Raw genomic sequence first — 20,629 nt, forward strand, 5'->3', positions numbered from 1 at the left:
TATGCTTTCAGCTGCAGGGTTAAAACTAGAGGGACCTGACACCCAGACCACTTCATTGAGCTGATGTGATCTGGGTGTCTGTAGTGGTCCTTTAAGTGTGTGTGCATCTGCATGCACTGGCGTACATACCGCGGTCGCAGTCCTGCAACCCCTGCGACCAGGTGCCCGCCGCCATGTGTTGCTGCCCCGGCCCGCGCAGAGTAAGCGCGAGGGGGGGGGCCCACGGATCAATTTTCGCACCGGGGCCCCATGGGTCATGTGTACGCCACTGCTCAGAGCAATGTGTATTTAAACTACAATAAATGTGTTTAGACATCAGTCTGTGTAAATAAGATATGTTGTTCTATAGATAATGATGTATGAATTTGCATATATGGCTCCAAAGTGCAGAATTACAACGAAGGGGTTGGGGAAGAGAATACAATTTGTTAGTATGTGTTGGGACATAATATGTAGAAAATAAACACGAGACCGAGATAGTATGTAACTAAGGTATAAACATTTAAAGGGACTCTATAGTCACCCAGAATACTAAAACATCAATGAAGTGGTGTGGGTGCCATAATCCCCCCCCCCACCCCCCTTTTTAACCTAGCAGACGAAAGCATTTCTGTACTGCAGTAAAAGCAATGTTTTAATTACTGGGTTAGCCTGCCTCTGGTGCACATGTATAGTAGCCGCCCAATGTTTTCCTGTAAAAGCAATTGTTCCTTTAAATAATTGAAAGCTATCCTCTACCTGCGACAGAGGAAAATACCCTAGAAATGTCCCAAATACTGTTGGGAGAAAGTTTTGATGCTATGTCGTCAATTATTTTTAATATTGACAATCTTTACAACCATCTTTTTACGTCCCTTCGGTTGGGTCAGATTGTAAGATATCTGGTTCACTGTTTTGCTACAAATGGCTGCAATAGTGAGGTCAGATACCGCACAGTATGCCTGAAGAAGGCGCTCAGAAAGGGGAGTAGGAAAGATTTGCTTCAAAAATTCCAATATACATGAAAAAAATAAGGTGGCATATTATACAGTAATTTTATGTTAAGATATTAAAACATACAGTGTATCTTAATACCGTTTTATTTAAGATATAAATGTCTAACCATGTGGTGTCTGAAATGCTTGAAATTTTAGGGTTATCAGGAAATTATAAAATTAATTATTAGGGGAAAAGTGAAGATAACAAAGAAAGCCAATATTGTTTTATTTGACAGCGCGTGGTGTAGTTCACACTTACAGGTAACATACTACTAAAAATCCCCAGCTGTTATCCTGCGTAATATCAGTGATTTCTTGCACCATCCCGACCTTTTGAACTGTAATGTCATTGCCTCTCTAAACATGGCGCCTAAATCCCACCATGCCTCGTAATGACGTCAACAAAAAGAGCGTCGCCCTCTGACGCACGTACCGTCATAGTATTCTATGTCTATTATGCGCACCGTCTAGACGGAGTTCTAAACACCAGAGCCATGTGACCGCCGTTTCCCTGGAACACCGACAGCGTTTCTCAGTAGGCATTATGGGAACCGCCGGGTGTAACAATGCCCTTCAAGGAGAGTCCGTGGCTGAAGGTCCCAATAATTCCCTCCCCCAGCTTTAATGGAGTGCGGTGTCCGCTCTCTAGTGTTTAGCGCTCTGAATACATCATCATTGGGCGCCGTGACATTTTAAGTCACGTGATTTGTTGACAGGTGGTGCCGGTTGGAAAGCACCGGCTCTAAGAACATGCTGCGAATCGTTAGGCGGGCAGGGAGCCTCCTGCGGGTAATTGGCAATATATCTTCTTCTATGATCAGTACCTGCACTCACTGACCTACCTACCCTCACTCAGCTACCTTCACTGACCAACCCACACTCACTCAGCTACCTTCACTGACCTACCCACACTCACCTACCCTCACTGACCTACCTACCCTCACTGACCTACCTACACTCACTTACCCTCACGGACCTACCTACACTAACCTACCCTCACTCAGCTACCCTCACTGACCTACCTACACTCACTTACCCTCACTCACCTACCTACACGCACTTACCCTCACTCACCTACCTACACTCACTTACCCTCACTCACCTACCTACACTCACTTACCCTCACTCACCTACCTACACTCACTTACCCTCACTCACCTACCTACACTCACTTACCCTCACTCACCTACCTACACTCACCTACCCTCACTCACCTACTTACACTCAGCAGTACAGACCTAAAGTGACCATTAATGTATCCTCACTATCCAACCACTTAAAGGGACACTACAGGCACCATAACAACTTAATGGGTAAGAGTCCTATGACCGTCCACTTCTGTTTGAGTCGGAGACTTCAATCCAGAAACCACTGACTGGGCTGCCAATAGGCTGAGCGCATTAGTTGCTCTTCATTCACAAACCGGAGTGTTAAAGAACCTTTTAACAGGTGCCCGGTACGAGGGTTCCTGATTGGAGTCTTCAGACACAAACAGAAGTTGATGTGCAGAGCTGATGGGTTGCCGCACAGAAGACTCTGCAATGAAACCATTTAACGTTTTTATATCCCTGCAGATAAGCTTCCGCCATGCACCATAACAACTTAATTACAACACGGCTATGGTGCCCAGAGTGGACCTTTAACAATATATGCCCTTACTGACGCTCTTCCCCTCGCTGTTAGACTTTCACCGAGTCTCCACTCCCTTAAAAAAATCTTTGAAAATGTACTTTTTCTGGAAAGCATATCACTTAAACTGTGAATAGCTTTCTCTCTCCGCACCCTGATTCCTCCCCAGAAACGGTCATCAAAACAACACTAAGCCCTCTGTGAATACTATCCTAGCAACCTATTTTTCTACCCTTCCCTTTCCTTTTGTGTCACATTACCCACTCCCTCTAGCATGTAAGCTCATTGAGCAGGGCCCTCAATCCCTCTGTTCCTGTGCGTCCTACCGTCTGGTTACAAATACGTGTCTGTTAATCCATCCATAGTACAACGCTGCGGAACTTGATGACGCTTTATAAATATTTTAATAATTTTATCTCACCAGCCAACCCACCATCGACCGTATATAATTAAACACGCAGACGCACGCACGCGCGCGCGCGCGCGCACTGACTATTTGTATAACTCTACCATCCAACTTGCACTCAATGGTATATATACCCTCAGTGACAAACCCACATTTAACTATACATTCTCACTGAACATTTATATACCTCCCTTCCAAATCACGTTTAATAGTATATTCTTTCACTGACCAGCTACCTTGGTCACTTTAGTGAATAACCCTGTTATATTGACCACAGTTTGCATCCGGTCTGATCTGGATGTATAGCGGCCAATGTCTGAAATCATTATGTAACTAAATGTTTTTGTAGTAGAGCTTTACACTGACTGTACAGACTACAAAGACGTATATATTCTTGCAGGTTAATGGATTTAGTCTATAATACCCTCACATACAATATTCTCTTCTCTCTCCAGAGCCCTCACATACATGCAACAAATCCGTGGAATAGTGAATTGCAGAGATGTTTGGCCTCCGGCCTCCCTATGAACACTCTGGTTCTCTTTGTACCCCAGCAGGAAGCTTGGGTAGTAGAGAGAATGGGGAGATTTCACCGTATCCTGGAGCCTGTAAGTTACTTGTAGTAATGTGTGTAGTATCAGTCATTCAGAGCTTCATGTACATTAACGCTATGTATTTGCGTAGATTGATTAATGTGAATAAAATGAATGTTTTTTTCTAGGTAGCTTATCTTTTTGGAAACTTGCAAGATATTCCCATGGCTTAATTAACTAATTCATTAAGCAGTTTCCATTGTAGACATATATTGGAGTTATTAAACGAGCAGTTGACTATCTGTAGCCGTTACATACATTTATAAATACATAATGCAGCAATTGTAGTGTGTGGGGAGTCCCTTCCTTCACCCAAAACTTATAAAATAAAGAATTGGGCCTCTGGAACAGCTGACCGGGTTAAAAACAGAATTTGTTCATTATCTTAAAGGACCACTATAGTGCCAGGAAAACAAACTCGTTTTCCTGGCACTGTAGGGTCTTTGGGTCCCCCCCACCCTCAGGGTAACCACTCCTGCCGGGCTGAAGGGGGAGGAAGGGGTTAATCACTTACCTTTCTCCAGTGCTGGGCTCCCTCGGCGCTGGGAATCTCTCCACAGTCTTCCAACGTCATCTGCCGAATACGCATGTGCAGCAAGAGCCGCGCGTGCATTCAGTCAGTACATAGGAAAGCATTTCTCAATGATTTCCTATGGACGGCAGCATCTTCTCACTGTGAAAATCACAGTGAGAAGCGCCTCTAGCGGCTGTCAATGAGACAGCCACTAGAGGCTGGATACTCTGAAACTGCTATGTTTACAGCTGCAGGGTTAACCCTAGATGGACCTGGCACCCAAACCACTTCATTGAACTGAAGTGGTCTTGGTGCCTATAGTAGTCCTTTAAAGTTGTTTTGCTTTTTTCTGATATCTTTGTGAATGGATATGCAAGACATGTGCCAGGTGTGAGAATGATGTAACCAATGGGCAATTAGTATATCCTTCTAAAGCATAAGTATGAATAGGACTGTAGTATCAGATTTAAACGGCATGTAAATAGGCTTGTATTTAACAATGATTGATTATATGTAGACATACGTTGTGCTTAGTGAAATATTTTGTGTTATTTAATTATAAATGTCACTATTTACTTGTATAAATTCGGAGTACAGAGTATTGGCTCTCCTTTGGAAGCCATAAGTGTATGTTCTGAAATAAATCGCTCAGATCTGAGTGTTTTCCCTTGAATCTGTGTAAAGTCCACCTAAAACTGTCACTTTGTGGTCCTTATAACAGTCCCAGCAGTTTAGTTTAAATCTGCATACGTGGCTGATGTAATGTGTAGCAATGTTGCTTTGTAGAAAAGGAGGTAGATATCTGTAATAACTGTTGGTTAGGGAATTGAACAAAGCTTCCTGGAATATATACTAACCTATCGTGCTGGAAAGATAAATTAATATCAATCTGTGACATGATAGTGACTAGATGAGCAAATCCAGTTTTTGTCATCTGTTTTCTATTAACTATATTAATACAATTCACTGTAGTAATTTAGGGATTCTCGTATTTAAAGTAGCAATATAATTAGGATATTTTATTTGTCTAATCAGTAATGCGAACTGTGCATTTATCTACTTTTGTTACAGAGTTGGCATTTGTTTTCTCTTCTCTGTTACTTCTTTGGATGCCACTGGTTCACTCAAAGAATTGCCTGTCACAGGAAAATAGATCGTATATCCAGCATTTCAGGAAGTTACATCGTTTTGTTACAGTAAATAACATGTTGCCTTGAATTTTATAGGGTTTGAACTTGCTCATTCCAGTGTTGGATCGAATTCGCTATGTGCAAAGCCTGAAGGAGATTGTGATTAATGTTCCAGAGCAGTCTGCGGTATCATTGGGTGAGGACTAATTTATGCCATTGTGAAAGGATTGTTTATTAAGGGGCCCCTGGCAGGGCTGACTGGGTTAAAACCAGAATTTGTGGAGTCTGCTTAAGCTGCTTTTCTTTTCTAACTATGGCCTTGAGTTAATATTTTTGGATACGATTTCCAAATAGTTTAATATTTTTGCATAAACGTTTAAAATATATATTTTTTTTCAAAATAATAAAATATGTAGAAATACAAATATCAATATAATAAAATATTTCTCAAAATGATTAAATCATTTGAAAAGCTCTTCCATAGATATTAGATCGAGGTCTCTGTGTGAATGCATGGGAAAGGTGCTAAAATGATATAACCAGTTGCCTAAATCCGTGGACTGTAGCATATTGCCCAGACCATATAAGAGAAGGACAAAGTGTGGTATCAGACTCTGATCTTAACAATAAATGGTTAAATGCAAGAGTGGCTACATGCAAAAAAATAATTCTGCTTGGTAGTGAGAAGTGCCCTTTATCAGAGCCTGCATTGACTCTGCATTGGAAGCCACATGTCTGCAATACATCTTAGTGCTTTCTCTTGACTGCTTGTAGGGGAAATAATATTACCAACACCATTAGTTGTGTGGCCTTTTATTAATATCTCTTGTGGGATTGCAGGTTTCATATAATTCAGAGTTTGCATAGTGCATTCATGGAATACTAAATTATTTGATTTAATAAAATGTCTGGTGTTGTGGCAAATATCGTTATTTGGTGCTGGGCCTATCTTTGATAAAGCTAGGATTCCAAAGAAGTCAGAATAAGTCACTATATTGGTATTGTTGTGCATTAGCAGTTTTTTGACAGGTTTTCTTAATTTTTGCAGACAATGTGTCTTTACAGATAGATGGGGTGCTGTATCTCCGGATCATGAATCCCTACAAGGTACAACTTTCTTTTATCTAGAGACTTAGTAGCAGAATTTCTAATCATCGTGTAAGCTGTGTTTGCAAAGCTTTATATTTTAAACATGTACTCGACCAATCAAATGTTTTGTTTCTACAATTTATTTAGTTTTATTGACTGTTTTCCTTATTTGTGCTGTTTACCTTTTTTGTTTACTTATTTTGTTTAAGTGAGTAATCATATTGTAATGGACAAAAATCTTAGATAAAAGTTTTTAGATCTGCATATCAATGTACCAAGTAATATTGCCTCAAATCTACTTCTTTTGAGGGTAAATAATCCACCAGAAATCTCAAAATGCTGCAGTCCAATCACACTGATTATGAAAAGGCCAGTTTTAAGATCAATATGAGTACCATACAATGTGTTGTTTTTTTTGTTTTGTTTTATGCAGAAGTTAAGTATTTATTGTAATTGACTCATTATTTTAATACAGGCAAGTTATGGGGTGGAAGATCCAGAATACGCTGTGACTCAGCTTGCACAGACCACCATGCGTTCTGAGCTGGGCAAGCTGACATTGGATAAGGTCTTCAGGGTGAGTTTTCACTGATCTCTGCAACTTCAAAGTCTCAGATGTGTCTCTCACAAAAGGACACTCTAGGCATTAAAATAACTTTAGCTTAATGAAGCAGTTTGGGTGCATAGATCAGTTACTGTTGTCTCCCTGGTCAATCCTCTGCCATTTAAGAGTTAAATCACTTTTGTTTCTGTTTATGCAGCCCAAAGAACACCTAAATGGCAGAGAATGTAACCGTTCCACTACAGTACACGGTATGATGCCTAGTGGACCACTCCAAGATCTGTAATTTTTTTAGTGGTTATAGTGCCACAGTTCCTTGGTGCCCTCCCGGTACAAGTAATAAAACAGTTTGTGCTGCTGGAAGTCCTCTTAGCTAGTGATAGGCTGAGAGCATCAGCTGACACTCTGTTTGTCATTAGCGGTCTATTGTTAGTAATGGTACATTTGGTGTTGATGCTCTCAGAGGAGTGGGGTGTGCAGGAACCCAACTCTTCCATTAAACTGTTAAAAGATGATTTAACACATTAAAGTTAGACTACACTCCAGCCCCCAAAACAACTTCATTGATAAATTATTTTAAAACAATTATAGGTTGTTTATATTAACTGTGACAAGTAGTTTTTATTCGATATCTTGTTTTATTATTAACTCATTCACACAACAGAAACTCAGTCTATATATTTACATATTTTCTCTGCCATCCAGGAAAGAGAGAACCTCAATGCCGGCATTGTGGAAGCTATAAATACAGCAGCCGATGACTGGGGTATTCGGTGTCTTCGATATGAGATTAAAGATATTCATGTCCCTGCCAAGGTTCGAGACGCCATGCAAATGCAGGTATGCTGTCCACAAACAATCAAACTTGCTGTTCACATGGTTTATTGATTTAATGCGTGTAACCCAAGCTTTCATCCTGCCCAGGTCCATAAAATGGCTTCCAAAATATTGAGTAATAGCTATGTGGGTTTTGCACAGACTGCAGAGTCTACAAGTAACTCCTGTACATAATGTCTTTAAACTTAACAAAGAATGAGGCTGGGGGACATCAGGCTATCTACTGGTTGGATCTTTTCAAAACGCAATGTTCAGTATTTGTTTTAGTGTAATGCAATGTAATCCAAACACTGGTGAGCGATCTGTATATTTCAAACATGTAAGTGGTACAGCAAAACGTCAGAGTGACAAATGAGAGAACTCACTCCACACCTAAATGCTTTCCTACTTCATGCTGTTTCTATTCTTGTTGTCGCATAACTTAAAGTGACTTGATGATAAATCTGAATTTTGGAAATGTCAGTGTGCACCTCCTCTTCATTGCTGTAAATGTGAAATCGTCATAAGTAGAGAATTTGTGGAGATGGAAGCAAGTACAGTTTGAGGGCTTTGCAGGCCCTCCCCTCTGTCCCTTATGCAGAATCAATGAGAAGCTTCTCTGCCACTCATTTGTGGCTTTCTGATGCTTTTCATTGAAGTGTAGTACAGCTCATAATGAAGGGGGGAAGGCAGAAGCACTCTAGTCCATCTCGCCTACCAATTCGGTTAGCTTTGTGTTGATTGCGTAAGCTGGAGGGTTACATTGTCACAAGAAAAAATATTGGGCATTTTGGTTGTTTGTTTTTTTTTCATCAGCACTCTAGTTGTGTGTAAATTATATAAAATTAAAAAACGGTTAACAGAATTTCAGCAATAGCAGATGTAACAGGAGAGGAATGTTTTGTCTTTAACCAGGTTGAAGCAGAGCGAAGGAAACGAGCCATGGTCTTGGAGTCTGAAGGCACCAGGGAGTCTGCCATTAATGTGGCAGAAGGGCAGAAACAATCCCAGATCTTGGCCTCCGAGGGAGAAAAGGCTGAACAGATAAACAGGGCTGCAGGTAAGTGTTTTCTGTACAGCATGCCTAATGCATAGCAAACTACCTACTGCTATGGTCAGAATAGAATGCATTGCGTAAAGATGTGTGCATGGTAATCCAGAATCTCACACATCGCATATCCGTGTAAGTAATCACATTGTGGATATTGATGGTAAGTAGGCAAGTTAATTAAATTATTTTCTTGCTATAATGTTAATTACCTAAGAGGTTACCCCACCATTAAACACACATCACACTTGTTTGCGTACATGTGGCTAATGCTTCTCCCTCATACGAAGCCCTCACATGGGGTTTGTCTAAAGATAAATAGCCATCTATATTAAATTAGTGAAGCACTGTCATTATTTACTAAAACTTGGGGTGTTGCAGCTCTATACCTGGACTCCCACAAATAGGAAGCTGTCTTACAGTTAAAGGATACTACAGGCATCAAACAACTTTAGCTTAAAAAAACAAGTTTTAGTGCACTCTCATTGCTCCATTCTCTGCCATTTAGTTATCACTTTTTTGTTTCTGTTTTTGCAGCCTTAGACACACCTTCCCTGTCTGTGACTGACACCGCCTGCACGAAAATTGTCATTTTGAATCAGATGTTCACTTGCTTTAGATGTTTTTATATCCTGCTCTATAAATGGGCACACATGGGCTCCTGCAGGGTCTAGGAGGCTATTACTTGAGCAAGAGATGAGAAATTCTATATTAAATCGACTGTGCGATACAGGAACCTAGAATATCTAGGATCATTTTCAGCAAGTATTCAAGAAGGCTGTGCAAGTCACATGCAGTGAGGTGTGACTAGGGCTGTATAAACAAAGTGATTTTAACTCCTAAATGGCAGAGAATTGAATAGTGAGACTGCAGGGACATGATCTATACACCAAAACTGCTTCAATAAGCTAAAGTTGCTTTGGTGCCTATAGTTTCCCTCTTAACATCATAATGAACCTACAGCAAAAGAGAGGCTAACGACCAAAAGTTTAATACGTTTAATACGGAAATACCAGGAATGCAGCACTAAACATCACCTTACAAGCCATGAAGAAATTGGCAGCATATAATGGTTCAAAGTGCTGCTTTTTAAAGTTTAACGACGGAGTGCTGTGCAGCTGATTTATCTATTTTTTTTCAACTAGCCTTTGCTGTTTTCTACATAATCCTCCTTGCAGAGTACCCATCACATGGTGTTTCTCTTCCATTAAATGCCTTATCTTGCCAAGCGAATTGTTGCTTTTTGTTAATATGTATAATGTTGGAAAGGAACACTCTAGGCACCATAACCACTGCAGTGGTAAATGGTTTGGCTGCTTACAATAAAGGGGTGCCAGGGCATTCCTGGCACCATCACCACTACAGCATGCTGTAGTTGTTGTAAAGCTTGGAGTGTTGCTTTTAGTTTTGTAAAACCAGACGTGAGATCACATGTACAATTTATCTCCTCAAGGTGAGGCCAGCGCTATTCTTGCACGAGCAAAGGCGAGAGGGGAGGCGATACGTGTTTTGGCAGATGCTCTGACGCAGCAGGTAATATCTGGATCCAAACAAGACCTTCACCTCTCAAGTGATCAATACATTGCATCTATCTCTGCTGTATATTCAGAAGAAGAATAATTGACCTAAATGTACGTAATTTATTTATTTATTTTTTCCTCTTTTTCTCTTTTCAGAATGGAAATTCTGCCGCATCTCTTACTGTAGCTGAACAGTACGTAGCTGCCTTTTCCAAGCTGGCTCAGGAGTCCAATACTATTCTTCTCCCAGCTAATACAGGAGATATCCCCAGCATGGTAACCCAGGTAAGGTGGTATTTGGAAATTGACGTTAGTTTGTTGGAGCCTGGACACTGCTGAGTATACCGGCAGGATTGGCTAGATTGTGAAGGGCTGATAACCAGGAAGATGTCTGTGACTTCTGTTCTTGCCTCAAAAAGACACTTTCACCATTCAGCATTTTATCCCCCCTTAGTGTGTGAGGTGCTGCCCATAGCTGATTTGCACATGTTAAGTGGTGAAGTAATGTCAGCGCTTATCAGTTATAATAAACACACTACATAATATTCTATACAGTACAAGCATCATGGTCATTTTAAAATGGCAAAAGGTTCCATTTGTAATTTAATATTTATCAAAGCAACTTCAAAGTTTAATTGTTACAATAATCTAGTCTTATGTTTATCAAGTTACCTTGGAGAAATGATGGGGATGAGTATGTAGCATAATATTTTAAAATGCTATTTATTTCATCAGTTAAAAAAAGATTTTACTAACCAGTGATGAGGTTCAATGGAAACACACACAAACACTGCTTCAATTTAGAGCAGTGGTAGTCAACCTTTTTTTACCTACCGCCCACTAATGCATCTTTTTGGTTGAAAAAATTTCCTTACCGCCCACCAGTTTTCGCGCAAATGCGGAATATTTTTAAGAAAGGAGGGTGTTTTAAAAAAAAAAAAAAATAAATGTACGTACATTTATCTTTTTATTTCTACTTAATGCATGTTTATAAGGTTTTTAACTTTATAAAGTTTAATGAGAAAACAATAAAGTAAATTGAAATTACCTTTACTAGTGATTAATGAGATCCTTGAGGTTGATGCTGCGAGACTAAATATTTGATATCTGGTTCGATTTTCGTAAGGAACAAACGAAGGTCTCTTTCAGTGATATTCAGACGACTTCTCTGTTTGCGCATAATATGATTTCTCATTTGTGCGTCAGCTCATCTCCTCTCCCTCCTCAATTCCCCTCCCCACCTTTTTTTCCCCTTTTTTCTATTTTTTAACCGTCCTTATAGCAATGCCCAGTAGGAAGGCTGAGCTAGGTAGCCCACTTACTATAGTCCACTATAACAGACAGGCACACATACAAGACACACACACAAAGACACACATACAAGACACACAGACATACACACAAGACACACATACAGACACACATACGACACACACACACACACACACACACACACACACACAAGACACACACAAAGACACAGGCACACATACACGACACATACATACAGACACAAACATACATGCACACACACATGCAAACACACACATAAGACATACATAGACACACACACACGCAGACACAAACAGACATGCACACACACATGCAAACACACACATAAGACATACATAGACAGACACACACACACATGCAGACACACAAGACACACATACAATGACACATACATACAAAGACAAGACACACACACACATATATACAGACAGACACATACACACACACACACAAGACACATACGACACACACAGACATACAAGACACACACACGACACACATACAGACACAGACAGGCACACATACACACCTACAGACACACAAAGACACAGACAGGCACACATACACACACACACAAGACACATACATACAAACAGACAGGCACACATACAAACAGACACACACAGACATGCACACACACATGCAGACACACACATAAGACATACATAGACACACACACATGCAGACACACAAGACACACATACAATGACACATACATACAAAGACAAGACACACATACATACATACAGACACATGCACACACAAGACATACATACAAAGACACAGACAGACACACACACACACAAGACATACACACACAAGACATACCTACAAACACACACACACACATTATATTTAAGTCACCCTCCTGTTTCCTACCTTTAAGGTGCAGGAGGGTGACTTTCCCTGGGGTCCAGTGGTGGCTCAGTTGGATGGGAGTCAGAGTTCCCACTCTGACTCCCTGGTGTTCCTCCCGCGCGGCTCTCAGTTTTAGCTGGGAGGAGTGACCGGGGAATCACTTCCTCCCAGCTCTGATGTCATCACAGGGGGCCCGGTCGCGCTGTTAAAGCGCCCAGCGCTGACCGGGCCCCCTTACAATCCGCATCCATCGGGTGGCCCTGACAGCATGGGCCACCCGATGGACACTTTGGAAGGCGGCCCCGGCGGTTTGCCGCGCGGGCCGGAGCCGCAATTTGTCACGGCGGTACCCAGTCGCACGGGTACCGCCGGCTCGCACCCGCCCGCCCGATCAACCTGGAAATCCCTACCGCCCACCTGGAATCCTAAAACGCCCACTAGTGGGCGGTAGGGACCAGGTTGACGAACCATGATTTAGAGTATATCCAGGCTCACAATACTTACTACTGGGAGATATCGGATTAGTAGTACTACTGGCATGCAATAAACCTGGCAGCATGCCAAATTTGTAAATGAAAGTTGCACAACATTGACATTACGCAACTTGGAGCTCTACTTCAGGGCTGTCTAATGGCACCCTTATGACTCTGCTAGAGGTGGGGTTACAACTTTGGCAGCACAGAGGTTAATCTCTGTATGAGCAGTATTTTCATAGTAAAATTCTGCACATACAGACTCCAGGCACCAGGACCACTTCAAATCACTGAAGTGGTCATGGTGCTTGGAGTTACCCTTTAGGTGTCTCAGATCTTCTTTCTAAATATACCGAGCAAGAGGTGGGCTAGACTGCATAAGGTTTATCCTTTTTATTGGAAAACTGGATAATGTTGAGAATGCACACACATTATATTGTTACTATATCACCTGTATGGGGTGAGATATATAGGGCAACAAGTGAACAGTGTATTCTTGAATTTGATGTAGGCAAGTGAAAAGATCTTAGTGACTTTGACAAGGATCAAATAGTAATGGTTAGACAACTGGGTCAGAGCATCTCCAAAACGGCAAGTCTTGTTAGGTGTGTCCCCGGTATACAGTGGTTAGTATCTACCAAATGGGGTGCAAGGAAGGACAACCAGTGAACCGGTAACCGGGTCATGGTTACCCAATATGATGGAAAGGGATCAGAACACACAGTGCATCACAGTTTGCTGCATATGGGGCTGCATAGCTGCAGACAGGTCCTAGTTCCCACAATAATTCCTGTCAACCACTGAAAGCGCTTTCAATGGGTATGTGCACTTCAGAATTGGATCATGGAGCAGTGGGTTTGAAGCCTCATTTAGATCAGGTGGATAGCCAGATACGTGTGCGACATTTAACTGGCCAAGAGATGGCAGCAGGATGCACTATTTGAAGAAGGCAGGCTGCTGGAGGCGGTGTTATGCTCTAGGAAATCATGGGTCCTGGCATTCATGCGGATGTTACTTTGACACATGCCACCTACCTAGAGAATGTTGCACACCATGAACACCTCTTCATAATATTGATGTTACCCAATGGCAGTGACCTCTTTCAGCAGGATAATGCACCCTGCCACACTTTAAAAATTGTTCAGGAATGGTTTGAGGAACATGACAAAGAGCTCAAGGTGTTGCCTTGGCCTCCAGATTCCCCAGATCTCAATCCAATTGAGCATTTGTGGCATGTGCTCGAACAACAAATCCGATCCGTGGAGGCCCCACCTCACAACTTGTAGGTTTTAAAGGATCTAATGTTAATGTCTTGGTTCCAGATACCACAGGACATGTTTAGAGGTCATGTGGAGTCCATTTCTTAACATAACAGAGCTGTTTGGCAGCACAAAGGGAACCTACACAATATAAGGCAGGTGGTTGGTTGATCAGTGTATAGACAAGACATTTATTTTCTATAAACATAATGATCTGATTTTGTGCTGTTTCCCAAATGGTATTTTCTGATCACTGTTCACATTGAAATTACCTGTATTGGTGTTGCAGTAAAATGTTTAATAACGTTTGAAGACCTATCTCAATCTGTCTGTTTTATTATAGATAAAAATCTATGACAGACCAGGAGTGACCTTTTCATGCTGCCTAGCTCAGGATTTAATATTCAGACTTTAGGGGATCTGTTATAGCATTGTAAGACTTGCTTGAGTAATATTAGCTGTTACTTAATGGTTTTTTTACTCCTTATCATTGTAGGCAATGGGAATTTATGGCACTTTGACCAAAAACATACCCCCAAAAAATAAAGAACTTGGCCACGACAACACGAGGGAAACAGATGACCTCCATCAGAGCTAACCGAAAAATCTTGTAAAAGCCCCCCAGTGGATCATCAGCTGGAAAACACAGACCATTACCTCAATATTAAATTTCCAGTTTCCAGATTTTTTTTTTCTCTTTTGTATCATCAGCTGTTAATTATGTAATAAACCTTGAAACCAAGCTTTAATATTATTCTGTGGTGCAATATTGTGGTTGGTGTCTTTTAATTTAACATGGATCAACAAAAATCAACCACGAGGACGTGTGTCGCAGTTTCATCTCAGTAGAGATAAAGTCATCCAATAGAGGTTTAATATAAATAATTGTAAGGTGCTAAAAGTGCTTCACAATCATTTTTTGATATCACATGTTTCTAATTTTTTTTATTTTTTTTTATAGCAAGCTGCCATCACAATTACAGGGTTACAAGTCAACCTGTGACCCACAGCCAAATATATGTTAATGGTGTTCAGCCTATGAATCAAAGCTTAAACTTTCATGCCCTACTTTACTAGCCACACCCTAAAAGTTACTAGCCACTGCAAGCCCATGGCACACTCAAAGGGGTGAATGTATACTAGCCAGGACTTAATTTTTTACTTGCCTATAGGCTAGTGGCGATTGGAAATTTTGAGTCCTGTATCACTTTTAGTAAGCCATACTGCACTGTTCTTACTACTGTTACAGTGTACGTGAATGAGACCGCAAGAGGATATTCAGCACTTGTCCAGTACTGGTACAGTCCAGAGGGCAGGGTCACCAAATCCGGGATCTCTCTTGTTCCATAGAGAAGCAGATAAAAACAGGGGGGGGGGGGGGCGCTTGGAATGTCCTTGGAGTGTGTATGTATAACCATAAAAAGGAGAAATAGGAAGCACATAAAAAAAAAAAACAGTAAGGTGAGGGAAAATTAAAATTATATGCACTCACACTTTATAGGAGCTTAGGTGCAGCTCCAATTTAGACACTTGGGTTTAATAATCCCCGCTTTAGGATATGGTGGAGTACAGACTCTTTAGGAGGTTCTTGTGGATGAAGGTTTGATAGAGTAACTATGGATTTCTCTGTCCAACTGGCTTAGATGGTATTATCCCCACCAAGGATATGGAGTACAGGAATCCAGCAGCAGACAGGTCCAATAAAAAAGTACTTTTATTGATTTAAAAAAAAAAAAAAAGCAATATTAAAATACACTTCATGTGTTTCATACAATGGCTTTCTCAAAAGTGACAAAAAACAGGATTTACAAATGGTTCTGCAATGTCAAGAAGGTTTGCTAGGCTGTAGGTGATGGGCTGAGCGTGTCTGATGACGTTTACCTCTCTTTATCCTGTAACTGTGCACCTCACACTTGGCTCCCTGTCAGTAATTGTTACAAAGCTATGTTTTTTGCATCTGGCGACCAGCATAGAGAAAGTATACAGAGAATAGGAGAAAATTAACAATGTTTATATTTCTCCTCATTTGCACTGTTTTCCCGGCTTTGCATTGTCTGAACTGGGTTATGATGTAATTTGCTAAATTGTTTATGTAAAATAAAAAAAACAAAGCATATCATAAAAAATAAAGAAAAACAAAACCAGCTTATAACACAAGTTATCGTTGTTTTCAATGTTCTAGTCCAGGGATAGGCAACCTTTGGCACTGTGGATGTTTTGGACTACACCTCCCATGATGCTTTCTCAACATTCTGGCTGCAAGAGCCTTGTGGGAGATGTAGTCCACAACATCTGGAGTACGGAAGGTTGCCTAAGTTCTAGTAGTCAATGGTGTAAAGACCGGCAAAGGAACATTATTCCTTTAAGTTTCTAAGGAGTAAATCCATGTGGTGATCTTGCATACATTCACAGTTTCGTTGTACATTTTAATAAGGTTGTCGTATCAAACTAATTTAAACCCCAATATCTTTTCGTTTATCCCACAACAGACCTTATGGCGTCAAATCGGAGACATGGCCTTATTTTGACACGTTTGTTTCGCTTATTCTGAATTGAAGCTAACTGGTTTGATTTACAGGTTATATACAACTCCTTATACCACCAGTCTGGACAGCAAAGTCCAGAAATGTGTGTGTGTGTGTGTGTGTGTGTGTGTGTGTATATATATAGCTATCTGGAAGCAACATCTGAATTACCTAGAATCTACAACTGAATGCTTACATTTAACAGAATTGGCTATCTACCTGTACATTTGGTTGAATTAAAGTTGTAGGTAGAATGTGGCCAATTCTAATATAAGCCAGTACAGTGCAAACAAAGTAATTAGCACAATTTAGAGAACTAACCTTTATGGAGAAAGTGTTAACTTCATTAAGAGGTGTATTTTATTCCAATAATTAAAAAGGTTTGGTTATAAAATGCATAATTATATGCCATTGTCCACATGCTAGAGTGACTAGGGGTTCCCAATCCCTAATCCAACCACTTCACTCTAATAGTGAGGGGGGCCAAGAAAATCCAATACCTGTAGAAGAAGAATTCTGAAGGTAAATATAGAATTATTTCTTTCTTCTATAGACTTCTTTTCAACCCCAAAAAACATTAAATAAAAATCCATAAACCAATTAATCCAAATGAACCCATTGAGGGCTCAGTGCTAACTGACAGTTCAAGATGGGAAAGGCCAGATGTATATTTAATGGAATAAATAAATATTTATGCGCAACCTGGCCACAGTAATAGGACAATCTCTAGGTTCCTCTTTTGGCCAGTCATGTCCGGCTATTTGCAGAGAGCAAGCTCTGCAGCTAACATAGGAACTAACATAGGGATTTTTGCATAATAATGCTACAAACCCACAAGTGGATTTAAAAGGATACTCCATAGCACCATAACCACTGCAGCCTGCTGGACTGGAGGTGACTGGCAGACACTGGGTAAGTTGTCAAGCTACAAGCAAATGGTTTGACTACTTACAGGGCACTCCTGGCACCATAACCACCACAGAGTGATGTAGTGGTTATGGTGATTGGAGTGTTACTTTAACAAATGGTGGATTTATTTGACAGCTCTATCTGCCAGTGAACCAGGCAGTGAATCTGTTTCCCTTAAAGGGACACTATAGTCACCTGAACAACTTTAGCTTAATGAAGCCGTTTTGGTGTATAGAACATGCCCCTGCAGCTTCACTGCTCAATCCTCTGCCATTTAGGAGTTAAATCCCTTTGTTTATGAACCCTAGTCACACCTCCCTGCATGTGACTTGCACAGCCTTCCATAAACACTTCCTGTAAAGATAGCCCTATTTAGGCTTTCTTTATTGCAAGTTCTGTTTAATTAAGATTTTCTTATCCCCTGCTATGTTAATAGCTTGCTAGACCCTGCCAGAGCCTCCTGTATGTGATTAAAGTTCAATTTAGAGATTGAGATACAATTATTTAAGGTAAATTACATCTGTTTGAAAGTGAAGGTGTGTGGTGAAGGTGTGGCTAGGGCTGTATAAACAGAAACAAAGTGATTTAACTCCTAAATGGCAGTGAATTGAGCAGTGAAATTGCAGGAGAATGATCTATGCACTAAAACTGCTTTATTTAGCTAAAGTAATTTAGGTGACTATAGTGTTCTTTTAACTGTAAGGTTAGACAAATCCTGATGCCAATCATTGATTATGGGGATGTAGTATATGCATCTGCATCGCAATCCCACATTAATAAACTCAACACATTGTATAACTCGTTCTGCCGATTTGTGCTACAATGTAATTACAGGACCCACCATTGTGACATGCTAAAAGAACTAAACTGGCTGTCGCTGGAATCCAGACGCACCCTTCATCTTTCCAGCCTTGTGTTTAAGAGCTTTTCTGGGAAACTCCCACCCTACCTGAACGCAATGCTTTCCCAGGCTGTTCCCACTTCCTATAACCTCCGATCCAGTACCAACACTTTACTTAGTCTACCTCAATATAAAAAGAAAGCAGCCCGATCCTCCTTCTCCTACAGAGCATCGCATTTGTGGAACGACCTCCCGCACAAATTAAAATCTTCCCTAAGCTTAAAGGGACACTCCAGGCACCCAGACCACTTCTGCTCATTGGAGTGGTCTGGGTGCCAACTCCCACTACCCTTAACCCTGCAAGTGTAATTATTGCAGTTTTTTATAAACTGCAATAATTACCTTGCAGGGTTAAGTCCTCCCATAGTGGCTGTCTAATAGACAGCCACTAGAGGGAACTTCCTGGTCCCTAGCACAGATTATCTGTGCTAGAGCGTCGCTGGACGTCCTCACGCTGTGTGAGGACCTCCAGCGTCGCTCTATTCCCCATAGGGAAGCATTGAAATTCATTTTCAATGCTTTCCTATGGGGTGCGCCAATGCGCATGCGCGGCCTTGCCACGCATGCGCTTTAGGTCTCCTCGGCGGTGGGCGGGATCAGTCTCGCCCACCGGCCGACGGAGGAAGAAGGTGGAGCAGCGGGGGAGGAGCAGGCAGCGACGTGGGACATGTCGCTGCCTGAGGTAAGTGACTGAAGGGGTTTTTTTTTTTGTCAATCTTTGTTTTATTGAGGCATATTTGGTTTAGGGTACAGAATAAAGAAGGGAAGACAATGATAAGTTGTACAAGTTGGGGTTGTCGCATCACAATACATATTGTCATAGAGAAACATCAGCCTCATTTTTTATTTTTTTTTACATGAAGAACAGGTATATACCGGGATAACAAATATAACCATAAACATAGACATCGCCTATCTAGGTGAATTATTAAGGTAAAGAATCAGTCTGCTATACAGCACCGTAGACATGCTGTGGGCGGTTAAGTCGACAGGTAAAATTTATATCATTCTAACTTTCCAGTAAATTAATGACATGAATAGTGTGACAGTTATACATGTAACCTTAAACTGTGCGATGTTATCCTCGGGGTTAAAGAGAAGGATGCAAATGTAAAACTGGGGAAAGCTTATGTAGATCAATCCGGAACATGGAATAGTAAGTCTAGGTACGTGCTGGCCATGATTGGAGGTAAACTAGTGTACATTGGCATGACAGAAAAAACTTATAAGAGTGTAGCCGGGCCTGTGCCCTTCAATCTGCCAGATAGTTAAAAAGGGGGATAAGCGTCTCAGTCGGAGACAAAGTGTATATCAACTGAACAATTACAGTAAACTTGGTCGCGTGAGAGGTGATGTTAACCATTTGAGGGGCTAAGCGTTAGATTCTAACAAGGTTTATGAACAGTAATAGTAACTTCCCTACTTGTCAAGGTTTAGGCTCCTGTTATTAGCGTGGTTGCAAGTAGGGTTAGTGGTTACGATATGTTTCTTGCAGCCAGGGTATTATATCAGGGTCAGGTAGTGTGACCTATTGCATGAGTAGCGTTCTACGGCGTGATACAGTGGTGTATTACCCCTAACCAAGGGGGCGACGGGGGGGGAGCGTTAGCGTGTTGGTACCTTTCGCAGGCCCAGAGCCTTGACCCATCCCGTGCTTTTCACGGCTGGAGTTATATACTTAAACTGTAAACTTAGGATTAAGACAGAAAAGGAAAAACAGGAAAAAAAACACAGAACGATCAGTCCCATAGTCCAGTGGCCTTTGCGCTGGTGAAAGTAAAATGAGGGAGGATGAAGAAATGTCTCGTTCCCAGCAATGTCGTCCGAGTGACGCAGGTCCCTGTGATCACTCCGGCTGCTGTTGTCAAGTTTGGGGGTTCAACGGTGTCCTGTCTCGTGGGATGAACGGCATGCTGGTGGCTGGGTCCCCTATTTCGTGCTGTGACTCCGGTGGTAGGGTGACAGGTAAGTCCGGTAGGCCAAGATTTTTCAGGAGTGCTGGTGCCTCTTCGCTCGATGTTATCGTGTGAGTTAGTTCATTGTGGGGGATTAGCAGGGATCTTCGTGGGCCCCATCTGTAGGGCACTCCTTGGTTGCGCAGATGGCTTGTTAAGTGGGATAACGTCT

General features: G+C 41.3%; 1 protein-coding gene across 1 annotated transcript; it reads left to right on the forward strand.

The window, feature by feature from the left end:
• Positions 1–1,661: 1,661 nt before the first annotated feature.
• STOML2 (stomatin like 2) lies at positions 1,662–14,934 on the forward strand. The gene is made up of 10 exons (XM_063456785.1): positions 1,662–1,766; positions 3,468–3,620; positions 5,346–5,445; positions 6,298–6,356; positions 6,814–6,915; positions 7,606–7,740; positions 8,632–8,776; positions 10,218–10,297; positions 10,441–10,569; positions 14,664–14,934. The coding sequence occupies exons 1-10, from the start codon at positions 1,728–1,730 to the stop codon at positions 14,763–14,765; spliced, it is 1,044 nt and encodes a 347-aa protein (XP_063312855.1). The 5' UTR covers positions 1,662–1,727; the 3' UTR covers positions 14,766–14,934.
• Positions 14,935–20,629: the final 5,695 nt, after the last annotated feature.

The sequence above is a fragment of the Pelobates fuscus genome, chromosome 5, assembly GCF_036172605.1.
Source record: "Pelobates fuscus isolate aPelFus1 chromosome 5, aPelFus1.pri, whole genome shotgun sequence".
Lineage (NCBI taxonomy): Eukaryota > Metazoa > Chordata > Amphibia > Anura > Pelobatidae > Pelobates > Pelobates fuscus.